At 39.2% G+C, this 27,812-nt stretch overlaps 1 protein-coding gene across 2 annotated transcripts in view; it reads left to right on the forward strand.

The window, feature by feature from the left end:
* NFIA (nuclear factor I/A) overlaps window positions 1-27,812 on the forward strand; it is a 621,436-nt gene that overhangs the window by 573,121 nt on the left and 20,503 nt on the right. For both annotated transcript variants that reach the window (XM_011973872.1, XM_011973873.1), the window contains exon 10: window positions 17,595-17,686. In XM_011973872.1, the coding sequence (XP_011829262.1) occupies window positions 17,595-17,686 (92 nt within the window). The remainder of the gene's footprint in view (window positions 1-17,594; window positions 17,687-27,812) is intronic.

The following is a 27,812-nucleotide window of genomic DNA, read 5'->3' on the forward strand; positions in this document are numbered from 1 at the left end:
TTTGTGTGAGATCAGTTCTGATCATTGAAGTATTTTATTATCTGCCTAAACTCTTACATAGTGGAAGGCTCCAGGCTTGGGTAATGGTAAAATATATCTGTAGGACTTGGAGAAGCTACTCAACCCCTAAATTGAGTTGATGTCTTTGGATCCATAGTTCTGGACTCCACTCCATGGATTGAACCAAGCACTATGTATAAGATAATACCTATCATTCTCTTGTGCCCAGCCTCAGGCATCTTGTCAGCACTAAGGGGAGAAGGGCAGAGGGAGTCTTGGCAGATCCAACTCATACGGTTGCATGTTAGAGCAGCACTTAAGATTTGGGGTAGGGTGGGGATGAGAGAATATCAGCAGAAAGAGTCCCAGAGCTTGATACAGATTTGATACTTTTTGAATCATGGGATTCTAGAAATATAGACAAAACAAAATGTTCTACTGATGACACAGAAAGGTTTTTATCATCATTCATTTTAGCCCTTATTCAGCTAAAGGCTTTTCTAGGGTATGATGAATTCATAGTAATATGTAGTTTCACAGCATACTATTGCTTACCATTTTCTGCTTTCTTAACAAGATGGTGTTAGGCTGGGAGAGCTGTAATTTATAGCGTAGGAGAAGTCTTTCAAATTAAAAATCTTGAATCTCACTCATCCTTATTTGGAGGGGATTTAAGGGCCCTCAATTTAAAGAGTCCTCTCCCATGCCCTGATTTCTAAACCAATTGATAAATAAAATACTTTTTAAAAATCAGAAGACAAAATATCACCTTTATTGTGAGAGAATTTAGTTTAGAACTGTGGCCAGGGCACTTCCTAACACTGAACCCCCAATTACACCATCATAGCTACCTGGTCACTGGCAGGGCTAGACCACAGCAGCCCTTCTTACATGTGATCCGCCCTAGCCTATAAAGCTGATGGCATGAAGGTGTGGGTGGCAGTGTGCTTCCCACCAGCACCTGTCCCCGAAGAGGAAGAGACGGCGTGGGGTGGTGGGGACTAGTCATGTCCAGTTTTTCCTTCGTAGCTCTACAACCTAGAGAGTAATAGGTGAGAGGGTGGAGAGAAGACAAGAGTAGATGGAAGGGAATAAATATCAGGAGTGAAGTAGCTTCCCCCTCCCTTAGCATTCATCTTTGACGACTGCCTTTTTTCATTTATTTATTCAGCCTGCACCTATCAGGCACCTATGATGCATCACGGCTGTATTAGCGCGTGGGATTCAGAGATGATGGATCCCTACTCTCAAGAAATGGGCATCTGTTGAGGGACACGTAAACAGGCAGTTTATACAGGATGACACTGGCATAAAGTTGTGTATAGGTGCCACAAGAAGACATGGGAGGGAGTTTGGTCCAGTGTGGGCCTCCAGGTAAACATATTTTAGAGGAGTTGACTTCTAAGCTGTTTAGTAGGGATAACATCCTGGTGTCTTAAGAGAATATAGAACTTTTCTTCTGAAACCAGCTTGGTGGCCTAAAATTGGATTACCACTAGATAAAAATGTAGGGCAAAACTATAGTTTCAGAAATCAGGTACTTTCTTAGAAATTAAAAACACAGGTTGAGCGGATTCTGTTTATCTTGTCAGTTTATCAGAGCTCAACTTTAGCAAGAAGGAACATCATGACAGGGTATTCAGTACATGTGCTCAGCATCCCAACAGTTTGATGTCTGAAATGGAGGCTCTTCTCAAAAATGTATACTGTGTGACGTAAGACAGCCTTTTCTATTTAGGAGTTTGAGATGACTTGCCATACAATACAATTCTAAAAGTAAATATAGGGACCGGGCTTGGTGGCTCATGCCTGCAGACCCAACCCTTTGGGAAGCCTAGGAGGGGCAGATTGCTGGAGCTCAGGCGTTCGAGACCAGCCTGGACAACATGGTGAAACCCCATCTCTACAAAAAATACAAAAATTAGTTGGGCGTGGTGGCGTGCACCTGTAGTTTCAGCTACTTGGGAGGCTGAGGCAGGAAAATTGCTTGAGCCCGGGAGGTCGAGGCTGCAGTGAACCAAGATCACGCCACTGCACTCAAGCCTGGGTGACAGAGTGAGACCCTGTTTCAAAAAATATATATATAATGAAAATAAAAGTAGGAAAACATGCCAAGTGCCTTCTGTATTATCAACTTTTCTAGGTCTCAACTCCCTTATGTGTTAGTGGAAATAACACTAACTGCTCTACTCACTCTCATAGTCAGATTAGCAGAACAAATGGGGTAACAGATGTGCTGTGCTGTAGACAGTTAAAAGTCCAAGGCATCATTTTTAATATCCTCTTATAATGAAATACAAATGGATGCCAGCCTGGAGCAGAGTATGTATTTTTTCACTAATCAGTTGCCTCTGGCACTAATACTAAACTTTGCAGCTGTGGCCAGAAAAACAGGGGGAAGGCAGATCTGGGGGGAAAATAATTCCTATGAAATAAATACATTTTAATGGGAATAATCCTTACCAGTGCCCTAAGAAACAGGGAAATGGGAATGGAGCAAGAAGAATTTTTATACTGTTGATTTGTTTGGAGAAAGATTGCTAGACTATGCTAGGTGTCTTTAGGATACTATGACAAATGGAAGCATGACCTGTAAGAGCATTTCACAACCAATGTGCTCCATTCCCACAGATTAACGACCTGTGTGGGTTTTGATACCTACTGAAAAAAGACCACTTCTTTTATTTATTCAATAAATGTTTATTGAGCATCAGCTATGTGCCAAGCACTCTTCTAGGTGGTAAGGTTCAGCAGGGAATCCCTGGCCTTATGGAACTTTGATTCTAGAGAGGGAAGAAAGACAGTGAATGAAACAGTGAGTATGAAAGGTAGGTAGGATGTAAGTGCTACATAGGGAAATCAAGCCGAGAGAGGAGGGATGCAGCTCTAAGCAGGGTGATCAGAGGAGGGCTATTTGAGAAGGGCAAATTTGAACAAAGCCTGGACAAAGATGAGAGCATGAGCCAGGATGCTGTAGGAGGAGAGGTTTCCAAGCAGAAGGACCAGCCAGTAGAAAGGCAGACCAATGTGCTGAGATCAGGGAATGAAAGCAGGGGGTGAGGTCAGAGTGCAGTGAGGATGCATTTGGGGCCTCGGGGATGTAAATCACACCGGTTCTTACAGGCTCTTGTAAGGACTTCAGCATTTACCCTGAGTGAGATGGGGCAGAGAGGTAATACCACCTAGATTTTAATAGATACATCCCGAAGGTTTTGTTGAAAATAGATTGCCAGGAGCAAGAATTAAAGAATTAAAACAGGGAGTTAAAAAACTGGGTTTTTCCAATAAATAAAATGAGCATCTTCTACATGCCAGCCAGTATTCTAGGTACAAGGGATATAAAAGTGAACAAAACAGGCAAAAATCCCCTGCCCTGGTGGAGCTTACATTTTAGTGGAAGGGGATAAACAATAATTAAAGTATAAGTAAATTAGTGAGTTAAGGACCAGTAAGTACAATGGAGAAAACTAAAACAGGCAGGGTTGATGGGGAGGGGCACTATTGCAATCACCCAGGCAAGAGTTGCTAATGACCCGCACCAACGTGGGAGCAATAGGGGTGATGAGAAGTAAGTGGGTTCCAGGTATATTTGAAAGGTAGAGCTGACAAGACTTACTGACACATTAGATATGGGTTGAGAAGAATTGGTGATGATGCCTAGGTTTATGACCTGAGCAACTGGGATAGAGTTGCCAGCAACTGAGATTGGGAAGACCATGGGAGGGGCATCTCTGGGTGAGGGGTGGAGATCAGAAGTTCGGTTTGACCAAATTATGTTTGAGATGCCTATTAGACATCTTATTGCTGGACTAGTCATAATAACCTGCTGCCTATTGCAGCTGTTTGCAGGTGACTGGGTTTTTCTGTGTGCATCATCTCATTAAATTGAGAAGGGACTCCTTTTTGAACATGTAATACAATTAATGAACAGACTAAGAGTCCTGAGAACAGCTCAGGGCATGGAGGAAATCTTTCATTATGTCTGGGTCTGTTTGTGCTGTGGTAATTCAAAATATACAATTCTTTCTGTTAATTGTACTTTTAAGTTCCAATTTTTATATTGTAGATTGGAATCAACATACTATAAAAATGAACTTTTCCAGAAAAAAATGAAGATTGGCATCATAATCTAGAAATATAATAGAAAGAGAAGAAACACTTTTGAATTATGATGGAAGATAAAACATGCATATTTTCTTTTTTTAATTAATTAGGAACACAAAAACTCAATTTAAAAATGCATAAAAGACCTATCAACATGTTTCTCCATGCCTTCTTCACTATGAACTTTGGATTTTTTTCAACTAGAATTCTATTAAAATAGAAGCATATAATAAGTTACCTTTATTATTTATTTTTATATCTTTGATGAATCTTGTATATATTTATTATACAAATGAATATGAATTCATTAGCCAAGAACATAACAATAATCTGTGACTGGGATTTAAAATTTCTCATATAATAATTAACATGTGTTGAATGCTTTTTGGTTAGCAAAGCTCTTTTTACATATATATTATCTCATCCCATCTTCTCAACCCTCCTATGAGGTCAGGATTTCATAGGCAAAGAAACTGAGATCGGAAGATGGAGGTTACATTCCCAGGTTAGTTTGGTAGGGACTCAAACACAGGCCTTTCCATGCTCTTTCTACTACCTCATACTGTCACTGAACAAATTACAAACAATGTGACTAGATTTCTGGTTCTGGGGGAACCACAGCTGTCTGCTACTGTCTGAAATTAACAACAACAAAGTATTTTGCCTTTTTTTTTTTTTTTTTGAGACGGAGTCTCACTTTGTCACCCAGGCTGGAGTGCAGTGGCACTGTCTCAACTCACTGTAACCTCTACCTTGCGGATTCAAGCGATTCTCCTGCCTCAGCCTCCCGAGTAGATGGGACTACAGGTGCCCGCCACCATACCTGTCTTAATTTTTATATTTTTTAGTAGAGACAGAGTTTCACCATATTGGCCAGACTGGTCTCGAACTCCTGACCTTATGATCCTCCCACCTCAGCCTCCCAAAGTGCTGGGATTACAGGAATGAGCTACTGCACCCAGCCCAAGTATTTTGCTTTTACGGATGTGTCAGGCACTTTACAAATTGTTTGTTTGTTTGTTTGTTTGTTTTTCTGCAACAGAGTCTCTGTCACCCAGGCTGGAGTGCAGTGGTGCAATCTCAGCTCACTGCAACCTCCATCTTTGTGGTTCAAGTGATTCTCATGCCTCAGCCTCCTGGGTATCTGGGATGACAGGTGCCCACCACCACACCCAGCTAATTTTTGTATTTTTAGTAAAGACAGGGTTTCGTCATGTTGGCCAGGCTAGTCTCAAACTCCTGGCTTCAAGCAGTCCACCTTCCTCAGCCTCCCAAAGTGCTGGGATTACAGGTGTTAGCCACTGTGCCCGGCCTACTTTACAAAATGTTTTTATATATGTATTATCTCACTTCGTCCTCAGAATAATCCTATGAAATAAATTCTCTTGTTACCCAGATTGAGAAAGACAAAGCATGGAGAGATAAGGTAACTTTCTCAAGGTCACTTAACCAGGGTGCCAGAGTCATGATTTCCATCCAATTCACCTTCAACCTAGAGCTCATAGGCTTGGCTGTAACATGAGGATCTTTGCTTCAGCCCAAAGCTCCTTTTTTTTTTTTTTTTTTTTCCCAGTGAAAACCCAATGACAGAAATATAGAGGAAGATGTTAGTAGTTGTTTGTACTTCAGTATGAATTGGTTTCTGTTCCAGAGAGTGCGTCTTATTAGCAGGTAAAGGAAGAGAGCAGAAAGTTTGAGGGGAGACATAAGGACTGTGTTTCCTCTGTCAGAGAAGCAGCAGTAGATTTTAAGAAAGAATGAAAAAAAGGAGTTAGTGACTTCCATTCACGGAACTTTTTTTTTTTCATTAGCGATGCCTGGACTATGTTACTGTTCTTTTTCTTAATTTTAAAATTTTACATTCAATAAAATTCACTCTTTAATGTACAGCTCTGTGAATGTTAATAACATTCTTGTAACCAACACCACAGACAGGATACAGAACAATACCCAAACTCTCTCATTGTTCTCACCTACTCTTAGTTTAATGTCTGATGTCACTTAGTGCCAGGGAGCTTATTTTACTTTGCTCGATTTCCACATTGATTTTAATTCCCCTATCAGTGCTGCTGCTATCCCATCATGTTTCAAAAATTAAGAGATTATGAAAGAGACCCAAATACATACAGTATTTTAATCTATGGTAACAGTGGCATTTTATATTAGAGGAGCAAAAAGGGTTAGTCAGTCAAGTATATTGGGAGAGTCTGGAAAAAATATTTCTTGCATCAAGATAAATTTCAGCTGGAACCAAAAATATGATGTTAAGCCATAAAATAGCACAAGAAAATACAGGATAAATTTTTATAATGTTGGAGTAAAGAAGGGCTTTCTAAATAATGCCCAAAAACCAGCAGCCATGAAAGGAAAGTATCCAAAATTTATGCATGGAAAAAACACCATGAGTAAAGTCAAAAGACAAAAGATAGAAGAAAAAGTGTAAACATACGTGACGGGGCTAAATTATCTAACATATAAATTATTTTTAAAAGTGAGTAAGAGAAAGACCAACAATCCAATAGAAAGACGAGAAAAGGATATAAACAGAGAGAAAAGGAAAACATTTAAAAGACATCTCATTCATGTAGCATGAGAGCAATACTGATTAAAACTTGAATGATATTTTCATCTATTATATTAACAGATCAAAAGGTGTCTTAACACAATATTGGTAAGTATGTGGAAAACAGACATTCTCTTATGCTGTTAAAGGACTGTAAATTGGTTCAACCTCTTCAGAGGACATTTTAGTTTTATATATATATAAAATTTAAATGTGCGTAATAAACTTTATAACACAAAAACATTAACGTTTAAATTTTGTCCCTATATTAGTACATATATAAATTTTACTTGTAAGCTGTGCATACTTGGTTTGGACATATGAACAAAACTGTACATAAAGTATTGATTGCAACATTGATTACAATAAGAGACTGGTAATAACTGAAACACCCACCAAGTGAGTACTGTACCTTAGGAACCCTTTAAAAATAAAAAGATAGGTCTATCTCCGTGAATTCATGGACTAATCGTTGAGTTATATTGTTATATTAATTCAGCAAAGGAGAGTGCTAAGAAATATGTATGGAATGCTGCATCGGAGAGGGGATGCATGTACAAATTGGATTGTATGTGGAAGGATAGAAACTAATAGTGGTTTACTCCAGGGAAAGGGACAAGGTTGTTGGCAGACAACTTTTTGGTGCCTTATCCAGTGAGAAAGATATTGCTAAGTTTTCAATCCTCCTTTTATATCAAATATTATGATTTCTTTATTCTTAAAAATATTTGTCTAGTGATCTAATAATAATCTTGTTTATACTAAAATGATGACAGTGATCAAAACCACATACTCACACATGGGGGAGTTCATAAAATCCTTGGCAATTTTTATACATCTAGCTTTTAGCTGTACTAACCTGAACTTTTGGAGTGATTCCAAAAATGTGTGATTTTTCTAGTAATGAATAATACTCTTTTCCCCCTCACAGAGCGCATGGGGTTCAGTGTAAGGTGAGCATTTTCATTCACAGTAGCTATTAGTTGGTTACAGGTTCTGCCTTACGAACCCATTAAATATAAATGTACTTGTACTATCTTATAACATAATTTGTTATAAATGCTTTTTAGAGCATTTTAATTTTGTGTAGTCTAATATTTTAGTGTTTAAATTTTTTAAATGGAAAGAAAGAGAATTATTAAAAATCAAGCATTTTGATAGGTATTTTCATATGCATTACCTTAGTTGCATTTGTTATTATAAATCTGCACCACTGGAATTGTTAGCTCTTTTAAAGAAGATGAAACTGAGCAAAAGTTCAGATCCCAGTCTGTTGGACTCCAAAGCCCAGTATTTTCTACTCTACCAGGACACGTGTTATGTTTAGAGATGTCATATCATGCAGCTTTCCCTTGAAAATCATAAAACGCCCCATTAAAAATGTTTTACATTGCATCAAGAATAACACCATCCTGGGTACGTTGAAATAGATGAAAAAACGGAAACCAAGGCAGGAAAAAGATTAAGAGATAAGCATTGCAAAAAAAGAATAGGAAAAAGAACAGAACTTTGGACGATTCCATTCATTTGGGTTGTCATAACCCAGTCAACTCTTGTGTTCACCTTAGTTTTTTATTGTTTCAGATGACAGATGAGTTTAAGTCTCTATTTATGAAGATAATATATGGCATTTTAAGAAATTTGCAAAATACAGAAAAGCATAAAAAAGAAAATTATATTCTCCCATTATCAACTATTAACATTTTGGTCTTGTTTCCTTATCTTGTGTGTGTGTCTGTGTGTGGGTGTGTTTATACACATATAAGATGATTGCGACCATACTGAATATAATATTTAGTATGCCATTAATTCAAATTTTATGCCTTTCTTACTCAAAAAAAAGTTAAGAAATGGGATTTTAAATAATTTTTACTACATTTCCACTATAGAACATTAACTTTTCTTCCAACCTATGAAGTATGCTGCAGCATATCCTTAGACATATTTTTGTCCCCAACTCTAATAATTTTTTTAGGATATAGTTCTAGAATTTGAATTGCTAATCCAAACAGTATGAACATTCCTCTTGATACACATTACTGCATTGCTTTCAGAAAGGTTGTGCCAATTTGTGTGTTTTCAAATTGCATACGAGTATGATCATAACGTTAACTCTTGAGAAGTTTGGGTGTTATCATTTTTAGTTGTTGGAAGGCAGATGTGTTGGGGATATAATGTCCCTTATCAGATATTAGAATAAGTAGTCCCTGATGAAATGATTTTAGTGTTTTTCTTTACTCGTATTAAATTATATTAAAATTGGAATTCTAGGGATTTCCCATCCTATTTGCAAAGCCTCTCCATAGGGATCACCCTTTGGACTGTTCCTGTGAAGAGAATGACCTGTTGGACATCACAGAGGGGTAAAGCCTTAGTTGAAGGGCTGGGAGATTGGAGTAAATAATGTCCATTATACTGGACTCTATATAGAGAAGTTCAGAGAGGTTCAGACTTGCCAAGATCACATTTCTAGTAAGAGATCTAATGAATTCAATCCAGGATTTGCTGGTTTTTAAAATTTATTTTCTATTGACTGTGTTGCACTGTCTCCAAAAAAAGTATTATTTGAGATTTTTAGGTTCCATTTGTGTTTAAGATTAAAAATTACTAGAAGTTATTTAAAAATCATCCATAATCTGGCTGGGTACGATGGCACACATCTGTAATCCCAGCACGTTGGGAAGCTGAGACAGGAAGATCACTTGAGCCCAGGAGTTCAAGACCAGCCTGGGCAATATAATGAGACAGTGCCTCTACAAAAAATAAAATTTTCCAGGCGTGTGGCACACATCTGTGGTCCCAGCTACTCGGGAGACTGAGGCAGGAGGAGGATCACTTGAGCCCAGCAGGTCAAGGCTGCAGTGAGCCATGTTAAAGCCACTGCACTCTAGCCTGGGCAACAGAGCAAGACCCATTTCAAAAAAGAAAAAAAAATCATCCATAATCCCAGACTTCAAAGATAATCACCCTCTGTGCATATTTTCCAGTCATTTTCTGTGCATATTTTAATCATAATTGATCATGATATATGTGTGTATGTGTGTATTATACAGTTTTGTAAATGATTCTTATTTCATCTTATAAACACATTACAATGTCATTAACTATTATTTTAAGATACTATTAATGGCTGCAAAATATTCCAATGTATGGATGAAGCATTAACTTATAAGTTGGTTCCAATTTGTTGCTCTTATAAGTAGTGATGTAATGAACATCTTGTAGCATAAACCTTTATCTGTATTGTTAGTATTTGTGGAGGATAAATTCCCGAAGTAGATTTCCAGAGTTGCACTGCCTTTTGAGAGGCTGCAGAAGTCTTTCAAGAGGGAGCAATCCAATATATTGATCAAAGTTTCTTTTTTTAGCAAACCCCAGCCAAATCCAGGGTTTATTCCCTGTGGCTATTTAATATAACTTTCCCCTGTCCCTACCCATATACATGGTTGCTTCTGATCAATAAATATTTTCTTTCAATTGAGCAACACACAGCATACACATAAAAATAAATGACAGTCATAGAATTTGGATTCGCCATCAGAAATAAATTTAAATGAACTGAAACAAAGTTGTATTCTTAACCTTTAAAAACTATTATGAGGAAGAATGTTACAGGCAGTTCAAACAGACAGACTGTGGGCCAGGTGCAGTTGCTTGCCCCTGTAATCCCAGCACTTTGGGAGGCCATCACAGGAAGATTGCTTGAAACCAGGAGTTCCAAACCAGCCTGAGCAACATAGCGAGACCGCTACCTCTGCAAAAAATAAAAGTAAAAAAATTAGCTGGGCACCATGGCACGTGCTTGTAGTCCTAACTACTGGAAAAGCTGAGGTGGGAAGATCACTGGAGCCCCCAGGAATTTGAGGCTGCAGTGAGCTATAATGACACCACTGCACCGTACTCCAGCCTGGGTGACAGAATAAGACCCTGTCTCTAAAAAAAAACCAAACAAAAAAAAAAAGATTGGCTACAGGAAACACTCATTGCACTCATTGTAAAGTGCCTTCTTCTTGCACAGATTTTGGTCACATAAGGTCAAATCACCTCCAGTTGAAAGGTCTCTCTGGTCTCCTCTCTGTGTGCACATTATAGCATGAATTGTCTTGCACCTCCTTTTCTATACTTTTTACCCCAAATTCTGAGATAGCTTGACCTCCTACTGCCCTTAGGATCCTTAATACAAACAGAAATACCCACAGAGCAAAGCCATCTGGCCAGACTATTTCTTTTCATGATTTTTGTGAGTTCTTGGCACCTTAGACATGCCATGCAAATAGTTATCATACACGTTAAGCAATGCTAATATATTAAAGTTAGAATTCATTAGCTTTTCAGGAAGGAAGCTTGTGGGCATGTTGTTCTGTAATAATTGACTAGCGATAAGGAGGCTTTCATTCTGTGCCCTGAGGGTTGTGAGTTTTTGTTGTTGCTGTTGGTAACTTGTTCGTAAAGACAAAAGATTTGCAGAAATAATAGGATGAGGTAGCTGTACAGATGTGATCAAAATAATAGAAATTCGGCGTAGTCGTCCTCTAGATGCTAAACATCTGGATAAAAACAACATCCATTCCATCTTGTGGGGATTTTGAAACCTCTGAATATTGGATCATGTGTAAGTAAGGCCTGTAGATTTTTAAAAGGCTGTTTCTCTAGCTCTATAATGATATTAATAATACTAGCCCAGGCCTTGTAAACTTGTCAATACCAATTGATTTCTTTGAAGGAGAAACATTCCGATATTTTCCAGCATTTCTTTTGTGACCTTGTAAGAAATAGTGCTGGTCAGATTTTTAAGTGAGTTCAGTTGTAATGGTTTCATTTAGAAATTAGCCAATCTATTTTCTAACAGTTTCTGCATCTTTTTTAGACACGAAAGTTTTCTCACAGGGCCTTTTTTTTTTTTTAATAGCGTGACAGTGCAGTTAAAAGATTTGGGAAATTATTTCAATGAGGTATTTAGCCACCTCCCTGTTTCAGTTTGCAACTGAATGCTTCTTAGGCACATTTCCTTTACTGCCAGGAGTCACTGATAAACATTTAATAAAACTGCAATTTGAATACCCAGGATTCTGTTTAAGTCTATATTCCTGAACTTGTTTTGATTACTTTTGTCTAATAACTGGCAAATTTTGAGCAGGTAGTAGAATCATATAGTAAGACTATTTTGAATGAAATTGAATTTTCGACTAGCTTTAGAGGGAGGCTCCCACACATGAATATGTCTGAGTTTCTGAAAATGAGGGAACACATGAAGGTGCATCTTGGTATTTGAGATGAGCAGAGAAAGGTTTGGAGTGGAGGAATGTCTAGTTGCCTTAACAGTGATTAGAATTGAAATTTGGTGTCTGTTTATTTTGTAAATTATTTCCTCCTCTAAAAATAAATTCAACAGGCTTCTTCCCTGTCATTTGAAACATTCAGGTCCCTGATCATTGAAATGCTACCTTTCCTTGCTGTATGGCAAAATGTAATTTGCAAGTTCCCTGTTTTCTCCTTTCCCTCTGCAATTGCTAGCTCCATTCCCTGCCTCTGTTCCTCCAATTGTGCTGTGCCCTTGGTGGCCTCAGTCCACTGGAACCTGTCAACCAACACATCTTTCACAGCCCACCCCAGAAGCCCTCTCCATCTCCCCTGTAAAGCTTGTCCTGTTCCTCCTGCCAGTGTCACTTTTCTGTCCTTTACACCCTGCAGAGTTTTATTTATATTACTTTTAGGCACTCGTGTTTCCATCTTCTGTACTTATCTCTCCCCATTAGGCTCTAACATGTTAGGGATAACAGTGTGTCTCACTCGCCTTTGCAGCCTCCATAGTGCTCAGTACAGAGCCTGGCACGTAGCAAGTGTTGAAATATCTCTTGGAGAGAGAGGAAAAAAATGAATCTATTAAAATGTCTCTATGATGCACTGCGGAAGCTAGACTTGGTGGATCGAGTTTAAGGGAATGAAGAGGGGGTGAATGTTTGCTACTTCCGTATATTTGGAGTCTTTGATAAAACAGACCAATTTTTCTTCAAACTTCATGTCGGTTTATAGACCAGGCTGCCAGGGTTTAGGGTACCTCATCGCTTCCTGCATCTGGAAGTAAATTCAGAACCTCAAAGCTCACCCTGCCGTATATTTTCTGCCAAGGTTCCTCACATTTTCCTCCTAGCTGCGGCCAGAGGAGCTGGCTGTCACTCAAGTAGGTCAGCCCCAGGTGAAACCAGCCACTTAGCCTCCTTCTGGGCACCCTGTGGGTATATGGAGGGCTGTTTGTTCAAAGAGCAGCTCTCCTTTCAGGTTTACCCTTTACACAGAAGAAATCTGGCTAAATTTTCTCCCTTTTCTGCCTTTCTGTGATTACATGTATTTTAGTGATTGCTAAATTTGAACTAAACCTTGAAACTAACTGCCTGCTTTCAAAACCAACCAATATGAACTCACATTTTCTAGTTTATCAGTTTTGGGGAATTTTATTAATATTATTTTTATCTTAAAGAAACATCAACTGGCTGAGTGTAGTGGCTCATGCCTGTAATCCCAGCACTTTGGGAGGCCAAGGTGGGAGGATCACTTGAGCCCAGGAGTTTGAGACCAGCCTGGGCAACATAGGGAGACCTCATCTCCACAAATAATTTTAAAAATTAAAAGGGCATGATGGCACATGCCTGTAGTCCCAGCTACTCAGGAAGTTGAAGTACAAGAATCATTTGAGCTCAGGAGGTCAAGGCTTCAGTAAGCCATGTTCATGCCACTGCACTCTAGCCTGGGCGACAGAACCAGACTCCATCTCAAAAATAATAAAGAAATATCAACTGACATCGGCATAAATATTTTAGTATCTTAATATCTTCTTCTTCAGTCATATTTTTTCCAAAGACAAGACAAAAGCATCTCCACTCAAATCAGTTTGACCACGTTCTCAACACCATGTTCAGGTGTAATTGTTGAGTGAAGGCTATTACAGACTCCAAACTAATTCATCTGGAAATGCCATGGTTCCTTTTTGCGGATATATCCCTTATACCTTCCCATTTGGGAGAAGAAAAAAGGAAACCTACCACAGGAGCAACAAAAACTGGAATTTGTTTGGCTAGCAGTCAGTGAGCCACATTCATTTCTGAGGACGTAGAGGCGGTTCGGTCCTCTCAGGGACATCCGCCATGATAAAGAGCAGTGCTTGGTCCCAGCACCTTGGGAGGCCAAGGCGGGAGGATTGTCTGAGCTCAAGAGTTTGAGACAAGCCTGAGCAGCATGGGGAGACCCTGATCACTATTTAGAAAAAAAAGCAGCACTGATGGGTGATTCCCCCTACTAACCCTCTCCACCCCACTCCCTCGTGTCCATGTACCCCACAATGCCCCTAGAGATAATTCCTAGCATCCTCAGAGGCCCTGTCAAACTATTGTTCATAAAGAGAGAACTGTTCTTGAGCCATTCCCCAACTGATCTTAGGAAGGCAGGACCGGTATTGTCTAAGTGAAGGATTAGAGAATTAGCAATGCCTACCCTAAGAGGGTAACACAGAAAGAACGCAAATTTTCTGGATATGGGATCAAATTCTGGTTTGGAATTTTGAAACTTACTGCTGTAGTACTGGCCAAACTAAGACTCTTGGATAATGTGAAGAAATACATTAGAGAGAGAGAGACAAAATATGGTCAGATTAGTGTAAATGAGAGCTTGCCAGAAGCTTCTTATAGGAACATTCTTCAATGTTAGGAAAATGGTTCATAGCACTATCACTAATATAGGTAAAATGGCTGCTAAAACAAAAAGCAAACACTTTCTGTTTCAGAAGCAGCCAAATAATCAATTATTTGATTTTTAATAGTCATGTTTGCCTTGAGGATTCTTATAATGAGATTATGTAGCCAAGTTGATTTCCCTGTTGACTTTATCAATAAGTCATCAAGCACTTCTGAATCTCCCCTCCAGAATTCTCAAAAATGTCCTACAGTAATCTCCCCAGAATTTTCTGGATTTTATGATTTTTCATAGCTCTACCTACAGCTTTGATTATTGCTGTTGTAAATAAGTCAAGAATTATAATTAAGAAGGATATGAATATGATATATCATAGTATACACAGTTGTATGTAATGAATTACCTTATTGCCCCTTTACTTGATATTCATGTTGTAAGCTCTTAACTGTGCATGTATAATTGATTCACTATGGTAAATGTGATTGTTTTAACAAAAAGTTTCAATTAAGGTTTTATTCAACAGTGTAATTCCCTTATTCAATAGTTTCTCTAGGAAAATCAAATTCAACTTATGTTGTATCTTTTTTGGGACTACATCCTGTTATAGGTGACCACCCTGCTGGAATAATAGAAGATGAGTCAGAATTTCATTCTTCCTTCCTTTATTTTCCCTGTGTGCTTTTCCCAGAAGCTAGCTTTCTATGGAATAAATTTGCCTGGGCACCATTTGTCCCATTGTTTCACTTGGGTACTCAAAGACTAGTAGACTTTTGTAGTTTATATATATATAAATGCAAACCCACTAGCACCTCTCTTACCATTGTTCTCTTTTTTAAAGAACTAGAATAAAATTTGGAGAAGCTCTGGTAGGCCTTGAGAGTATGAAAGGGCTTCTGGGATGTTGTAAAACTAAGACTGCAAGTTTTGTCCCATGACTGAAGAAGGGAAAGTATCTGATTGTTGGCCTCATAGAAATTTTGCATAGCTAAAGTATTTGTATGCTAAATCTTCTTTCAAATGGAGAAATTGAGGTTAAGCAAAAATAGATGATGGGATATAATATAGATACCTTTCCCGATTTAGTAAGCTTGCTATAGTGAAACTGTCTTCACAAAAAAATGACACCCCCCCCAACCCCCAGAATGGCTTCTGTGTTGGGATCAGTTAGCATGCTTGTTTTGGATGTCCCCAGTATGGTAAGAATGTCATAGGAAATCCTGCTGTGCGTCTATGATGAGCAGCAGGCGGGTGCACACTGTTCTATTAGGGCCATCAAACATGGACTCACGTTTCAGCGTCTGTCATCAATCACTCAGCCTTCATACATTAATATACCCTTCATTCCTTTTTGTTCCTTCTCAACCTACCTACCTATTCATGTGTGAAAGAACACTTTTTTCCCTAACCACTAACAGGTTCAACAGGTTATTTCACCTCCTAGCTGCCTCTTTATCCCTCCCACATCCTCTTTGTGCTCTAAGAGCAGGGGAACACACTATCAGATAATTGTACTCTATCATTTTCAATTTATAAACTTTATGTTGCTGTTTCTCAAAGCATATCAATAAAGCCATGGGGTGAATGGAACACTTAATATAGATTATTTTACTGAGCTTTTAAAAAAATTAAATTACCCCCATGCCAGTAAGTGAGAGGTACATGCAGAATGGCTAAAGGCGGAGGTATTTCTCAAATCTATTCAAATTAATCTGGCATAGCGTGGGCTAGAGACAAAATCAGTAGATCCACATTGCTAGACAGTATGACATATACATTTAGATCATTTTAAATAAAGTCATTACTGAATAGATCCTCCTTAAACAAATACTATTATCACAAAAAGTTTCTTATTTAAATGAGACATCAAGGACCCTCATGCTCAACCTCTGTTCAGTGCCATTTTAACACAGCCACGTCCACATCCACATGACCATTGCAGATCTGTTTGGGTGGCTTAGCTCTTACCAAAGACAACCAACAGGGCCTGGGCCAGATGGTGGAAATTTTATCCCTAGAGTTGTTTAATGAGAGAAACAAGAAGTATGAGCAATTTTCTGTAAAACAGAAAGCCAGAGTAAGAGGAGCAGATGATGTCAATAAGGAAAAAAAAAATCTGGCAGGAATTTGATATCATGCCCTCAATTATCTGTGTTTTAAAAAGTTGCATATCCTGATTGTTTCTTACATGGTGTTTGTCTAGAGTTAGCTTAAAAACCTAGATTGTTTCTTAGATGGTATGTGTCTAGAGTTAGTTTAAAAACCTTAGGCCTTTTTAATTATTGTTAAGACATTTGAAATTTTTAAGTAACTGTCTAAAGATTCTAGCTCAGAGGAAGAATGTGAACAAATCCTTGGAGTTGGTGATAAAGAAGTGAATTGCAGGACACCAAAAGACAAAATGTACTTTTGGATTTATGAGCCAGTGAAACACCAAAGCCACTGAATTTTTTCCCACTAAAGTAGAAAGAAGCTGTTAAGTACAAACACGAAAACCAACAACAAAACTTCCATGAGCCAAGAAAGGATAGTAAACTGAAGTGTGTTACCTGAGGTTCCAGTGTGATATCTTAATTCACAAAGGGTCTTGATAGTTTATGCCTGAACAGAAAGGTCCTAGGATGAGAAGACTACAAATGTTAATATGAAAAGCATATTTTGTGCATCATAAAGGTTCTAGACACAGCTGGGCCTATAAAGACAGCTTATTCTGAAATGGTTTTCTACCTCCTTCCTGGAGAGCCCATTAGTTCCTTCTGTAAAGATTCCTCTCCCATCTCTAGCTGTAGAGGCACAGGACCATTTCATGATTTTTTAGGAGTGTAACGGTGTGAAAAGCAAGCTTGTAAAATGAACTGCTTTCCTCCCCTTCCTACCTAATTTCTTTCTCCCTCTGCTCTAAAGACTAGGATATCTCTTTCTGACCCCAGAGCTCATGTTTAACTCAGAAAGTATACTTTGCAAATGTCCTGCATGTTCTAATTTGTATGGTAGAAGGAGAAAATAGCTCGTCTGAGCATCAGTTTGACATCATTATATCTCAACGGTCTTTGGAAGCCAATCCGCCTTCCCCCTTTTTTGACTATCTAAAATGCCCTTGCTAGCCAGACCCCTTTGCTAGCTACAGTGTTTGCACATTTCCTTGTTAATCAGCTGCGTCGGCTCAGAGACTGTGTGTTTTGGTGTTGTTTGTGTGTGCAATCTCGTGCCGCTTCCTGAACGCATGTGTCCCTTCCCTTCACAGCCTACTCGACACCCAGCACCTCCCCCGCAAACCGATTCGTCAGTGTTGGACCACGGGATCCAAGCTTTGTAAATATCCCTCAACAGACACAGGTGGGCCGCTCTCATCTTTTCTGTATGTGGTGCAGCTTGTATTATTCATCAGGTGCATTTTAACTTGTCTTTTGGCACAAAAGGCCGCATTTTCCAGACCCTGTCCAGTCTTCCCTTTCCTCCTGATCCCAGCCACATTTCCATGTGTTCTCAGAAATCACAGAAAACTTTGCCTGCAGTTTTTGCTTCTTGTATTGAGTGGGTAGAAGAAGAGCTGTTTTAGCTATGGCAAAAAAGGTTTCCCAGGGTTAGCTAGTGTGTGTTCCCTCTTAGGAATTCATGGCGCTGTAAATGCAAGCAGACAGAAGCAGGCCCCTACAGAACCTGAAAGTAAAACCAGTGACATCAGAGTGCATGCTGGGCATGGAGGGACCAGCCACTCCTCTGTATTCATTAGAGGGTCCCCAGGAACCTGGCAAGCTTTCTGAAAGAGAGAGGGGAAAAGGGTGCATGAGCCCTATTAAGTTGCTGGTGTTGGTCCAGAAATAAGACGTGTTTGTTAGTGGTTACTGCTGGCCACGGGGGAGCAAGGTGCGGTGGGTGGTGAGGGGTGTGTATGAGTCATATCTGAAGCAGGTGATTGAGAGAAGAGGACTGCCCAGACGTCCAGAGCTTGTCTGCCCATAGACAGTTGTGTTTTGTGCTAGTCCAGGTCAAGGAGAAGAAATCTTTTTGAAAAGTTTTGGAATGGCTGCTGTATATTGAGAAACAGTAAAAGACTTTTTAAGTTCAAAGTTAGTATAGGTAGAGGCATTTAGAGGTTTATGAAATAGAATTACATTCACGTTTTGAAATAAACTACTCTCTGATTTCCTAATTAGAACATGACCATATTTTATCATAATTAACCTAAGGAAAGTATTTTCTCTGTAAGGTTCTTAGCACGGTGTTTGAAAACATTCTTGGAGCAATTTTGTGCACATGCCTGTGTGTGGAATCTCCAGATGCCTAATTTATAACTATTCGCCTCCGTTTATAAAACTATGGCCAGGTGCATATGAATGGAATAGATTTGCCTTCCTGGGTCCCTTTGCTCCCTCTGTAAAGGGCTTTGGTTTATTGCTATGTCGACAGCACAGGTTAAACTGCATTGTATCTGAAGCCTTCCTCACACTGAAGCAGGGTCACAGAAAGTACAGCATCAGCAGAGAAGGCAGCTGGGAGGAGAGGGGGAGCCAAAATGGAAGAGAGAAGGTTAACTCTTGAATTTCCCACCTCTGTTGTTTCTTCTTAAACTGGCCTGCACATGGCATCTGAGATTAAAATCTCCTATTCAGTACCTCCCATAAAATTCTTTCAGTTATTTGCTTATTTTAAACATACCTTCAAATATTCAAACACTTTTCTGGTGAATTTGAAGTTGCATAATTACCTGTAAAGCATTAAAACGGAAGAACATAATTTAATTCTGTACATTTGGCGTAAGTGTCCAAGTTCAATGAGAGGGGGAGAACTGGAGATAGTGGCTCTATATTGGATGATTCATTTTCCCAAAGCACGAATGTCCTCAAGTTGCTTCATTAAGAGCCTTTAAAATGCAGCTTTGAAATGTCCTGTCTGTATTTTACATAGTATTTTTTATATAAGCTGTGATTCACAGCCCTGAAATTGTACGCTGTGTTCCATTCAATTTCTCTCTCTGTAATCGAAATGTATTATATTCCACTGTGGCTTTCCTTCACAAATGCCTCACTTAACCCAGAATCTGAGTTTTCGTAATGCTGACCACAAAAATTCAATTCCTAAAAATCCAGATTTTCCACGCATCTGGATGAATGATGTCATGTAGGCCCAATATTGGCATCTGGAACTGAATTTTTTTTTTTTTTTTTTTTGGTTTCTGTTAAATATTTGGCATCATGGGGACAACAGCTTAAATTTTTCTTACCACAATGACACCTGCCACATTTGGCTTGAAGAAAGTCATTCCCAATTGTCTAATGAGAAACTATGCTAATAGAGTTGTCATTTTCCCCCCCAAAAAAGATATCTTGAGGTAAAAATTATGTATTCTAAATATTTTAATTTTAAAGCATATATATTAACTCTTTCCTTAAATGAGGGATTATTTTCTGGAACCACTTAAAGTGTTAGATATATGTAAATGTAGATAATAAAAATAATAATATACCTGAAAAAAGAAGTTCCCTTTCAAGAGGACATTGTTCAGAAGAGGAATTTTTGACAAGAATTTTTAAAAATATAATTAGAACATGGTCTGCATATTTCCTAGGCAAACTTGTGTTTTTCTATATTGATACCCTTGTTATATATAGCATGACATTTATATTAATTGAATTACAGGAAAAGTTATCTGGGAAAACAAAATTTTGCTTTCTACCTATGGAAGAATAAGAATTGAAGCGTCACCCAAGCAGATACTTAAGCTTTCTAAATGTAGAAGCAGTATCTTGTACATAAATCTATAAACAAATGCAAACTAAAATGGCCTTTCTGCTCCCAAAGACCAGTTTCCAGTGGAAATCTCTTAAAATGCCTGAAGCATCATCCTGTAGAAGATGGAATTGATGGGGTCTCTGTTTTTTCAAGTGGGTAGAAATTGAACCAATGCAGGCATTATAAGTAGGCAGCTTTCCGACTATCATAAGATCTTTTTTAAGAAAAAGAGTTATTTGATTGTATATAGCTTCTACGGGGCATTTTCTATGTACTAAGTCCATCAAGTATGTGATGCACCTAATCTTTATAGTCACCTAATAGGCTAGATCTCTACTTTATAGATGTGGAAGCTGAGACTAAGGAGACTGTTGATTTTCCCAAGGCCATACTATAGTCAGGAGTGGAGCAAGAATTTGTACCCAGTTCTGTCTGACACCAAGGCCTATGCCCTCTAACCACTGTACTATGTTACCGCCTCATGAGCTGGTGAGCTCTTTTCCCTGGGGATTTTCCAACAGACTCTGATGCTCACTTCTCAGGAATACTACTGGTGGAGTCCCTGCTTTTATCCCTGAGACTGCATTCAAATCTAATCTTGAGTGTATACCCCCAAAAATGGAAAGCAAAGTTTCAAAGAGATATTTGTTTGCTTATGGTTGTAGCAGCATTCTCCACGATAGCCAAAAGGTAGAAGCAACCCAGGTGTCCAATGACAGACGAATAGATAAACAAAACATGTTGTGTACGTAGAATGGAATATTACTCAGCCTTTAAAAGGAAGGAAATTCTGACGTACGCCACAACGTGGATGAATCTTGAAGACATTATGCTCAGTGAAATAAGCCAGTCACAACAAAATAAATACTATATGATTCTACGGATGTGAGGTACCTAGAGTAGTCAAATTCATAGAAATGGAAAGTCGAGTAGTGGCTGCCAGGGGTTAGGGGGAGGGCAGAATGGGGAGTCAGTGTTAAAGGGGTGCGGAGTTTCAGCTTTGCAAGATGAAAAGAGTTCTGGAGATGAATGTTGGTGATGTTTGCACAACAACATGAACGTACCGAATCCCACTGAACTGTACACTCAAAAATGGTTAAGATGGTAAATGTTACATTGTGTGTATTTCACCACAATTTTTAAAACAGAATCATTAAATAAGCTCTAAAGTCCTTTTCACCTCTTAGGAGTTAAAAATTCTGTGAAACAGTCAGGGCAAGTAGACTGTTGATCAGAGTAATCATGTGCTGACTGCTCAGAAAAGCGCTAATGATCATGCCCAGCACATAGTGGGTACTCCGCATACATTGGCTGAGTCTAAATGGTTCAGAAGGAACTTTACAAAATATGACTTTTTCTTATTATATTCGTAATACATGTTAATTGTGGAAAATACAGATGAGAAAAAGGATAAAAATCACTTGTAGTCCTACTATTAACATTTCTATATAAATCCATCCGGAGTGTTTCTGTGCATACAAATATATTGCAAAAAGTGAGATCATATTATATACATTGTTTGGTAGCCTGCTGTTTCTTCCCCTTAACAGTATATTATGGCCTTCTTACCATGTAAATTGGAAAAATTGAATATTGGCTTTTATTGCATCTATTCATCATCTGTAATGATTGGTAGGGAAAGATAACATGGATAATTGAAAGCCATTTTTCCTCCTCTTTCGCTTGTAGTCTGTTTTTTTCTCCAGAGAATTCCTCCCTTGACTGAAGCAGAACTGCCTTCTCTTTAGCCTTGCCTTGAGCTAGTTTTCTTTCAAACTGCCTTCCAGTTGCATTGCATATCTCGCCCTGGCTTTCGGCTTTGTTCGAACATTCCTGCCTTATCTGTCCCATTCTTTTGCCTCACTTGTCTGCTACCTCTGCTACCATCATTTGCCTCTCGTTTTTCTTCCTCCTTCTCCATATCGTAACTGATCATTAAGGTGAGAGGTGGCCACCTCCTTACAGCCTTTAGAACAACCATCAACACTGAGAAACTGTGGCCGCTTGTCCCACCTTGAATCTCTTATTTTTCAACATTGTCCCGTGACAGCTGATATTAACCTATAGAAAGGTCTCTGGGGTATACAGTATTTACTTCACTTTAGACACTGTTAACGTGCCCTGCACGCCCACTGAATGATATAATGTAATGATAGGGAACCTGCCATTGTTTCAAATAGCAGAAAGTCAATGGCCATTTCAGTTGCATCCCATAACTTAATCTGATCCCTGAAAATGAGAACCATTAAGAGGAGGCATTTATTTAAAGAAAAAAAAAGTTAATATTTCATCATCAGGTAATAAATAGAAATACCAATTTCCACACAGGAGGACTGAGCAAAGAACTCATTTTGATTCAGGTTCTAGTTTAATCAAAAGGTTTAAATAAAATGCTTCACCTGCAGAACTCCAATGAGGACTAATTCTTTAAAATGAAAAATGAGTGCAAACAATATTAAAAACAGGCATTTCCTCCTTACCACCCAAATCTATCACTGTTTTGCATCAACAGAATCGTGGTATCCGAAATGCTGTTTAAAACCAAATTACCATTCAGACTATTAGAAGAATCACTTGGCATGGCATGGGCCCGATTTGTTGACAAAAAGGCACAGGTGCTATAACTTTTGCTTAATAAATCATTTAGCTGCCTGACTTGCAAGCAGTGTGATTGCCTTTGCCTCATGAAATTTACAAATGTATGCACAAGCCACACACTTCACTGTGTTGGAAGCCGGCTGATCTGGTGAGGTCCCTGCATAGCTAAAGTATGGTCATGACACCCATTGTCTGCCTCTGGTGGGGGTGCACCCAGCATGGGAGAGGTAGAGATCTTGGAGAGCATTTTGAGCTGTTGCCATTCTGTATGTCATATTCCTGAAGCTCTACCTGAGAAACCAAAGCTTAGGCCATCTGTGGAACTCTTCATAAGTTCCTTTCTTCAATCATTTAGTGTTTACTTAATTACTTAATATAGCCTCAACACCTACAAAGTACAGGGAATAAAAACTCTCCCCGAGTTGTTCGAAGTCTAGCAGAGGAAACATATGTGAAGAAATAATAGTAATGACAACATCAACATCAATAATGCAGTGCAATACCAGTACTGTAAGGATTTGTCTAAGAGGCTTTAAGACAGCAGAGTTGGGTATAAGAACTTTCCAAAGAGTGGAAGCAGCGGAAGAGGCTGGATAGTTTTTCTGTCCTTGTCCTTGTCCTTGTCTAGCTTGGGCCTAATGATATAGTTCTTGTACACTTTTCCCTGCTTTTAACTTTTGCGAATCAGATGGTAGATCGTGTTTTAGCCCATCCCAATAAGAGAGACATGTTCAGTTCTATCTTCTCTGGACCAGATAAAATTAGACTCCTTTACTGCTGCACAAGGCTCAACCAGTAACCCCTTCACCCCTCATTTCCAAGAAACACCCCCTCCTAGTGGTACATCCTCACTTGCCCTCCCAAGCTCACTTGAGATTGCATTTGAGTTAGCTGAAGCCATTCCCGGGCTCCTGCCCACCCTGACAGGAGCTGCCTGGGTGTAGAAGGTTAGTTAGCACACAGAAGTTCAAGGAGCAGCTGGAGAGTTACAAAGGCAGGAAACTCAGGTTTCCTTAGAGAAAAAAAAAAAATTATATATATATAATTTATATATATATTTATTATATAAAATATATTTTAAAATTTATTATTGTAACAAATGTATATTATTTATTATGATAATAAATAATAATTATAATTATTAAATAAAGAATAATAAATATTTATTCATTATTATATACAATAAATAAATTTCTCTCTCTCTCTCTCTCTCTCTCTCCTTCCCACCCTGCAACCCTACTTCATCTTCTAATTAGAAGTGGATTTGAGCATTTCAGTTTCAAGCCCACACAGCTGAAAACTCCCAAGATTAGAGAGGAATGGCAGATAAAATTCCATTTTCTCCTGACTTTGAGCCAAGTTCAATGTCTTATTGGCCAAATGAGTATTCTACGGCACCCATGCATGCTAGGTTCTGTGTCTACACTCGCTACAATACTCAAGAGCCCTCTAAAGTTGGTGCTACATCTCCATTTTACAGATGAGGAAACTGAAGTCTCAGAGGAGTACATTTGTCCCTTGGTAATTGAGGTAGCTGAGATTTGAACCAGTCTCCAAAACTTATGTTTTTCCCAAATACTTATCTGCATCCCCAATTGTTTGTAGTGAAAGGTTACTGACCATTTTCTCTTTAAAAGAGTCTAAGATTGACTCACACTCTTATATCAAGGAATCAGAAGCCTTGAGGTTAGTCCCAGTGCTGCCTGGCTCCAGTGGAACTATGCTGAACTTGGTTCTTCTGAAGATCTGCCCCAGTCTCCTGCTTATGTCTCTGTAAAACCAAGACTGAATTCATTCTCTCATCCTGCCTGGGAAGAAGACCTTTACTAATGATATTAGTCTGCATCTGTGAGAACAGCTAGCCTTTGTCCAGAGACCAGATAGCAGAGCAGCTAAGATAACTCCTTTATTTTCAGATTTTAGTTGAAGCTTTATTCCATCACTTAGAAGCATTCTCTGTGTTTTATTTTTGTTGTTTTTGGGTTTTTGTTTTTTTTTTTCATAGTAATTCAATTTATCTAGTCTAGTTTTTTTTAACTGTAAAATAGTGAAAATAGTGAGATATAAATATGTGTGTATATATATATACACACACACAACCCTATGGTTTTGAGTCTTAAATTCTGTTAGTATAAAAAAAGTGTTTAACACCTAATGAACACCTAACAAATGATAGCTTTCATTGTTTGGTTAATAACTAAACTCTTACTTTCTGGATTACAAAGTATTTTCTCATTTGATTATAAGAGTTAACCTTTGAAGTAGGCAGAGCTATTATTATTGTTATCCCCACTGTATAGGTTAAAAAAACTGAAGTTTAAAGAAAGGAAGTGACTTTCCCAGAACCACATATCAAGAGGTCGGTAGAGCCAGGACACAAATCCACTTCTGATTCCACATGTCCTATGAAGGAAGGACTTGTGTATCAGCCATTCAGCACCTACTGTTCTATGGTCAGAACCTACTTACCAAAAGCAACCATCTAACAAATTAGGAAGCCTCCCCCTACCCCCTGCAAGATCCTAACCCTGTAGGTTGCTCCACTGAGCATCAGCCTTAAAGGTGCCCAAAAGCCTATTTAAATTGGGCACGGCTATTCTTCCCTTGTACAGGCAGCAGCATAAGTGCACTGTTTCTCCCCTTATGCTAAATTGTGCCTGAGAAGGGCCTTCCCAAGGGGAGATGATGTCTCTGAGAGTGGTAAGGACCGGCAGGAAGTGAATGCATCCACCCAGAATCTAAAGGGAAAGGAGGTACCTAAATCGAGGTGGTGCCTGGTCATTTTTTCTCGTATGTTCTCAGCTCCAGTAGCAGGTGTTGAATAGTAAGCAACACCTCGCAGAGTTGAGTTACTCATGCAATCTGCTTCGCCTCCCTCCGTACTACTGTGGGCAGGAGTGAATCGTCCCAGCTTCCCCAGCTCCCACACCAACCTGTAAGTTCTTGACACATTCTCTTCACATACACTTGGCGGCTGACTCACTGACAGGCTATGAGACACTCTTAAAATAAATTTTTCAATAAACAGAGTCTTTGTCTTTCAGGTTTTAATTTGGCAGCATGTTGTAGACATGCCACAAACTTCACTTCTGGACAAAGTTCCAGCCATTAATTCTAGATACTGTTCACCTTTTCTCTCCATTCCTATTCTTCCTGTCACCTTTGCTTCACAAAGATTTGGGGGATCTTCTTAGTTGAAACAGATTGATGATTATTGTAATAATTAAGGTCTCTACCATAGTATCTGGCACACAATAGGTGCTCAGTAAATACTGCTTCCCTTCTTGCTTCCTTTTTTTTAGTATTAAAATGAGAACAGTGGCAGTAGAGAAGGGGAAGGTAAAAAAGAGATTTCACAGGAAATTTTACATTGTATGGGAGAAGAAGGGAAAAGACCAAAAATCTGCTATCCATTCAATTAGCACTTGGAACTGTGGGAAAAGGGGGACAGAAAATGATGTCAGGAAAACGGTTGGAGAAAGGAGCTGTGAGTTGGTGGAGAGAACTGACAGGAAGTAGATTAGAAGTTGATGATAGCCGTGCATGGAACTTAGAAAACCATAGTGCCAAGTGCAGAAATGCCATCAACATTTCTAGCTGTTAGATGGGTCTCCATAACAATGCTTCTGATCAGTGACATTCCAGGGTACTAAGGGAAAGGTACTGGGTACTCAGCAGGTTTCTCTGGGGGAACAGGAGGAAAAGTGAGGATTTGAGGAGTAGGACAGACCTGTTCTGACATCGTGGCTGTGCCATTTATCTCAGTGGTCTCGTGTATCTTACCCTTTAAAATTCAGCTTCCTCATCTGTGAAATGGAGGCAATAATAGTATCTACCTCATAGAAGAAACCCCAATTAAGTGTGGTGTAAGGCAGTCAGGATTATTTTTCACACGTAACAAGAAATCTGTGAGTGAATGGGTGTTAGCATTGTTTCAGTGCTGCACGAGGCCAGCAGGAACCCATGCCCTTCCTAACATTCTGCTCTGCCTTCCTCAGTATGCTGCCTTTTCAGCCTCATGCTTAGAGCCTCTGACTGCAACACGGCTGCTGCAGCTCCAAATAGCATAGACATATCATACCTTATTTTTCCTCTAATATCAGGGAAAAGGCCCTGCTATTCCTCCTCTGCACCCTGCTAGCAAATTTCTTTGTAGGTCTCATTGGCTAAATCTGGGTCACATTTTAATCTCTAGCTGCAAAGGATGCTGAGAAAACCAGCAGATTATCTTGATTGGCTGAAATCATGACCCATCACCTAGGACCAGTCACATTTGCCTCTCTAAGCAAAATTGTCCCAAGGAAGAAGGGGCAGTAGATAGTGGATAGATTGTTAATAGGATCTGCCGTGTTCTTTTTTCCTGTTCCCTGATAGGTTTCATGCACTTTTCAACTCCAGTAGTTGCACTTGACCCTCTTGTCTCTGAATGCTTGGCTTATTACTCTGCCTTTCCTCCACACACTCCCTATGTGTTTAGGAGACGTATATGCTATGCATGTGACTGTGCAAAGGTCATTTCTTTTCAGCCTCTGTTTGAGGTCCAGGATTTGGGCAGAAGTCCTGGTGTTCTGTGCAGACAAGCTCCCATGGGGCTGGGTCACCGTGTACTGGTTAAACATAGACTCTGAAAAGGCTGAGTTGGAGTATATGTGCCTTTGTGGTTGCAGGGGAGCTCTGTGAAACAGTGCCCCCGGGTGCCCTCCAGAGTACTTACCAAACAGGCAGCAATAGGTTCTGGGTTTCTCTTTTATGACTTGGAACCAGATGCTTCCTTTGCAAAAGAAAAGAGCCTGGTTTTGCAGAGCTTGAGTCAACAGGAGTTCAGAGAACAGGAAAATGAGTTGACTGGCCCTGCTGCATGAACTTTGAGGAGAGAATGCAATACAGGTGGTGTTCTCACTGTCCACAAAGTCCTTGCTTGTGGAAATCTCATGCCCAAGGAATTGGCCTTACCGAATATTTCTACACTGTAAATAATGACTGTTCACATAAGGAAGGGATTCAGCATTAGGAATCCTTTTGGACATAGGCTTTCTCAGGCTTCTAATGAGTCTAAGGCCTTGAACGTTCCACTGACACACACAGTTTCAAGCCCAGAGCTTGCTGTCTAATGTGAGATCCATCGAAGATC

This window comes from Mandrillus leucophaeus, unplaced genomic scaffold (genome assembly GCF_000951045.1).
Source record: "Mandrillus leucophaeus isolate KB7577 unplaced genomic scaffold, Mleu.le_1.0 Scaffold14, whole genome shotgun sequence".
In the NCBI taxonomy this organism is placed as follows: domain Eukaryota; kingdom Metazoa; phylum Chordata; class Mammalia; order Primates; family Cercopithecidae; genus Mandrillus; species Mandrillus leucophaeus.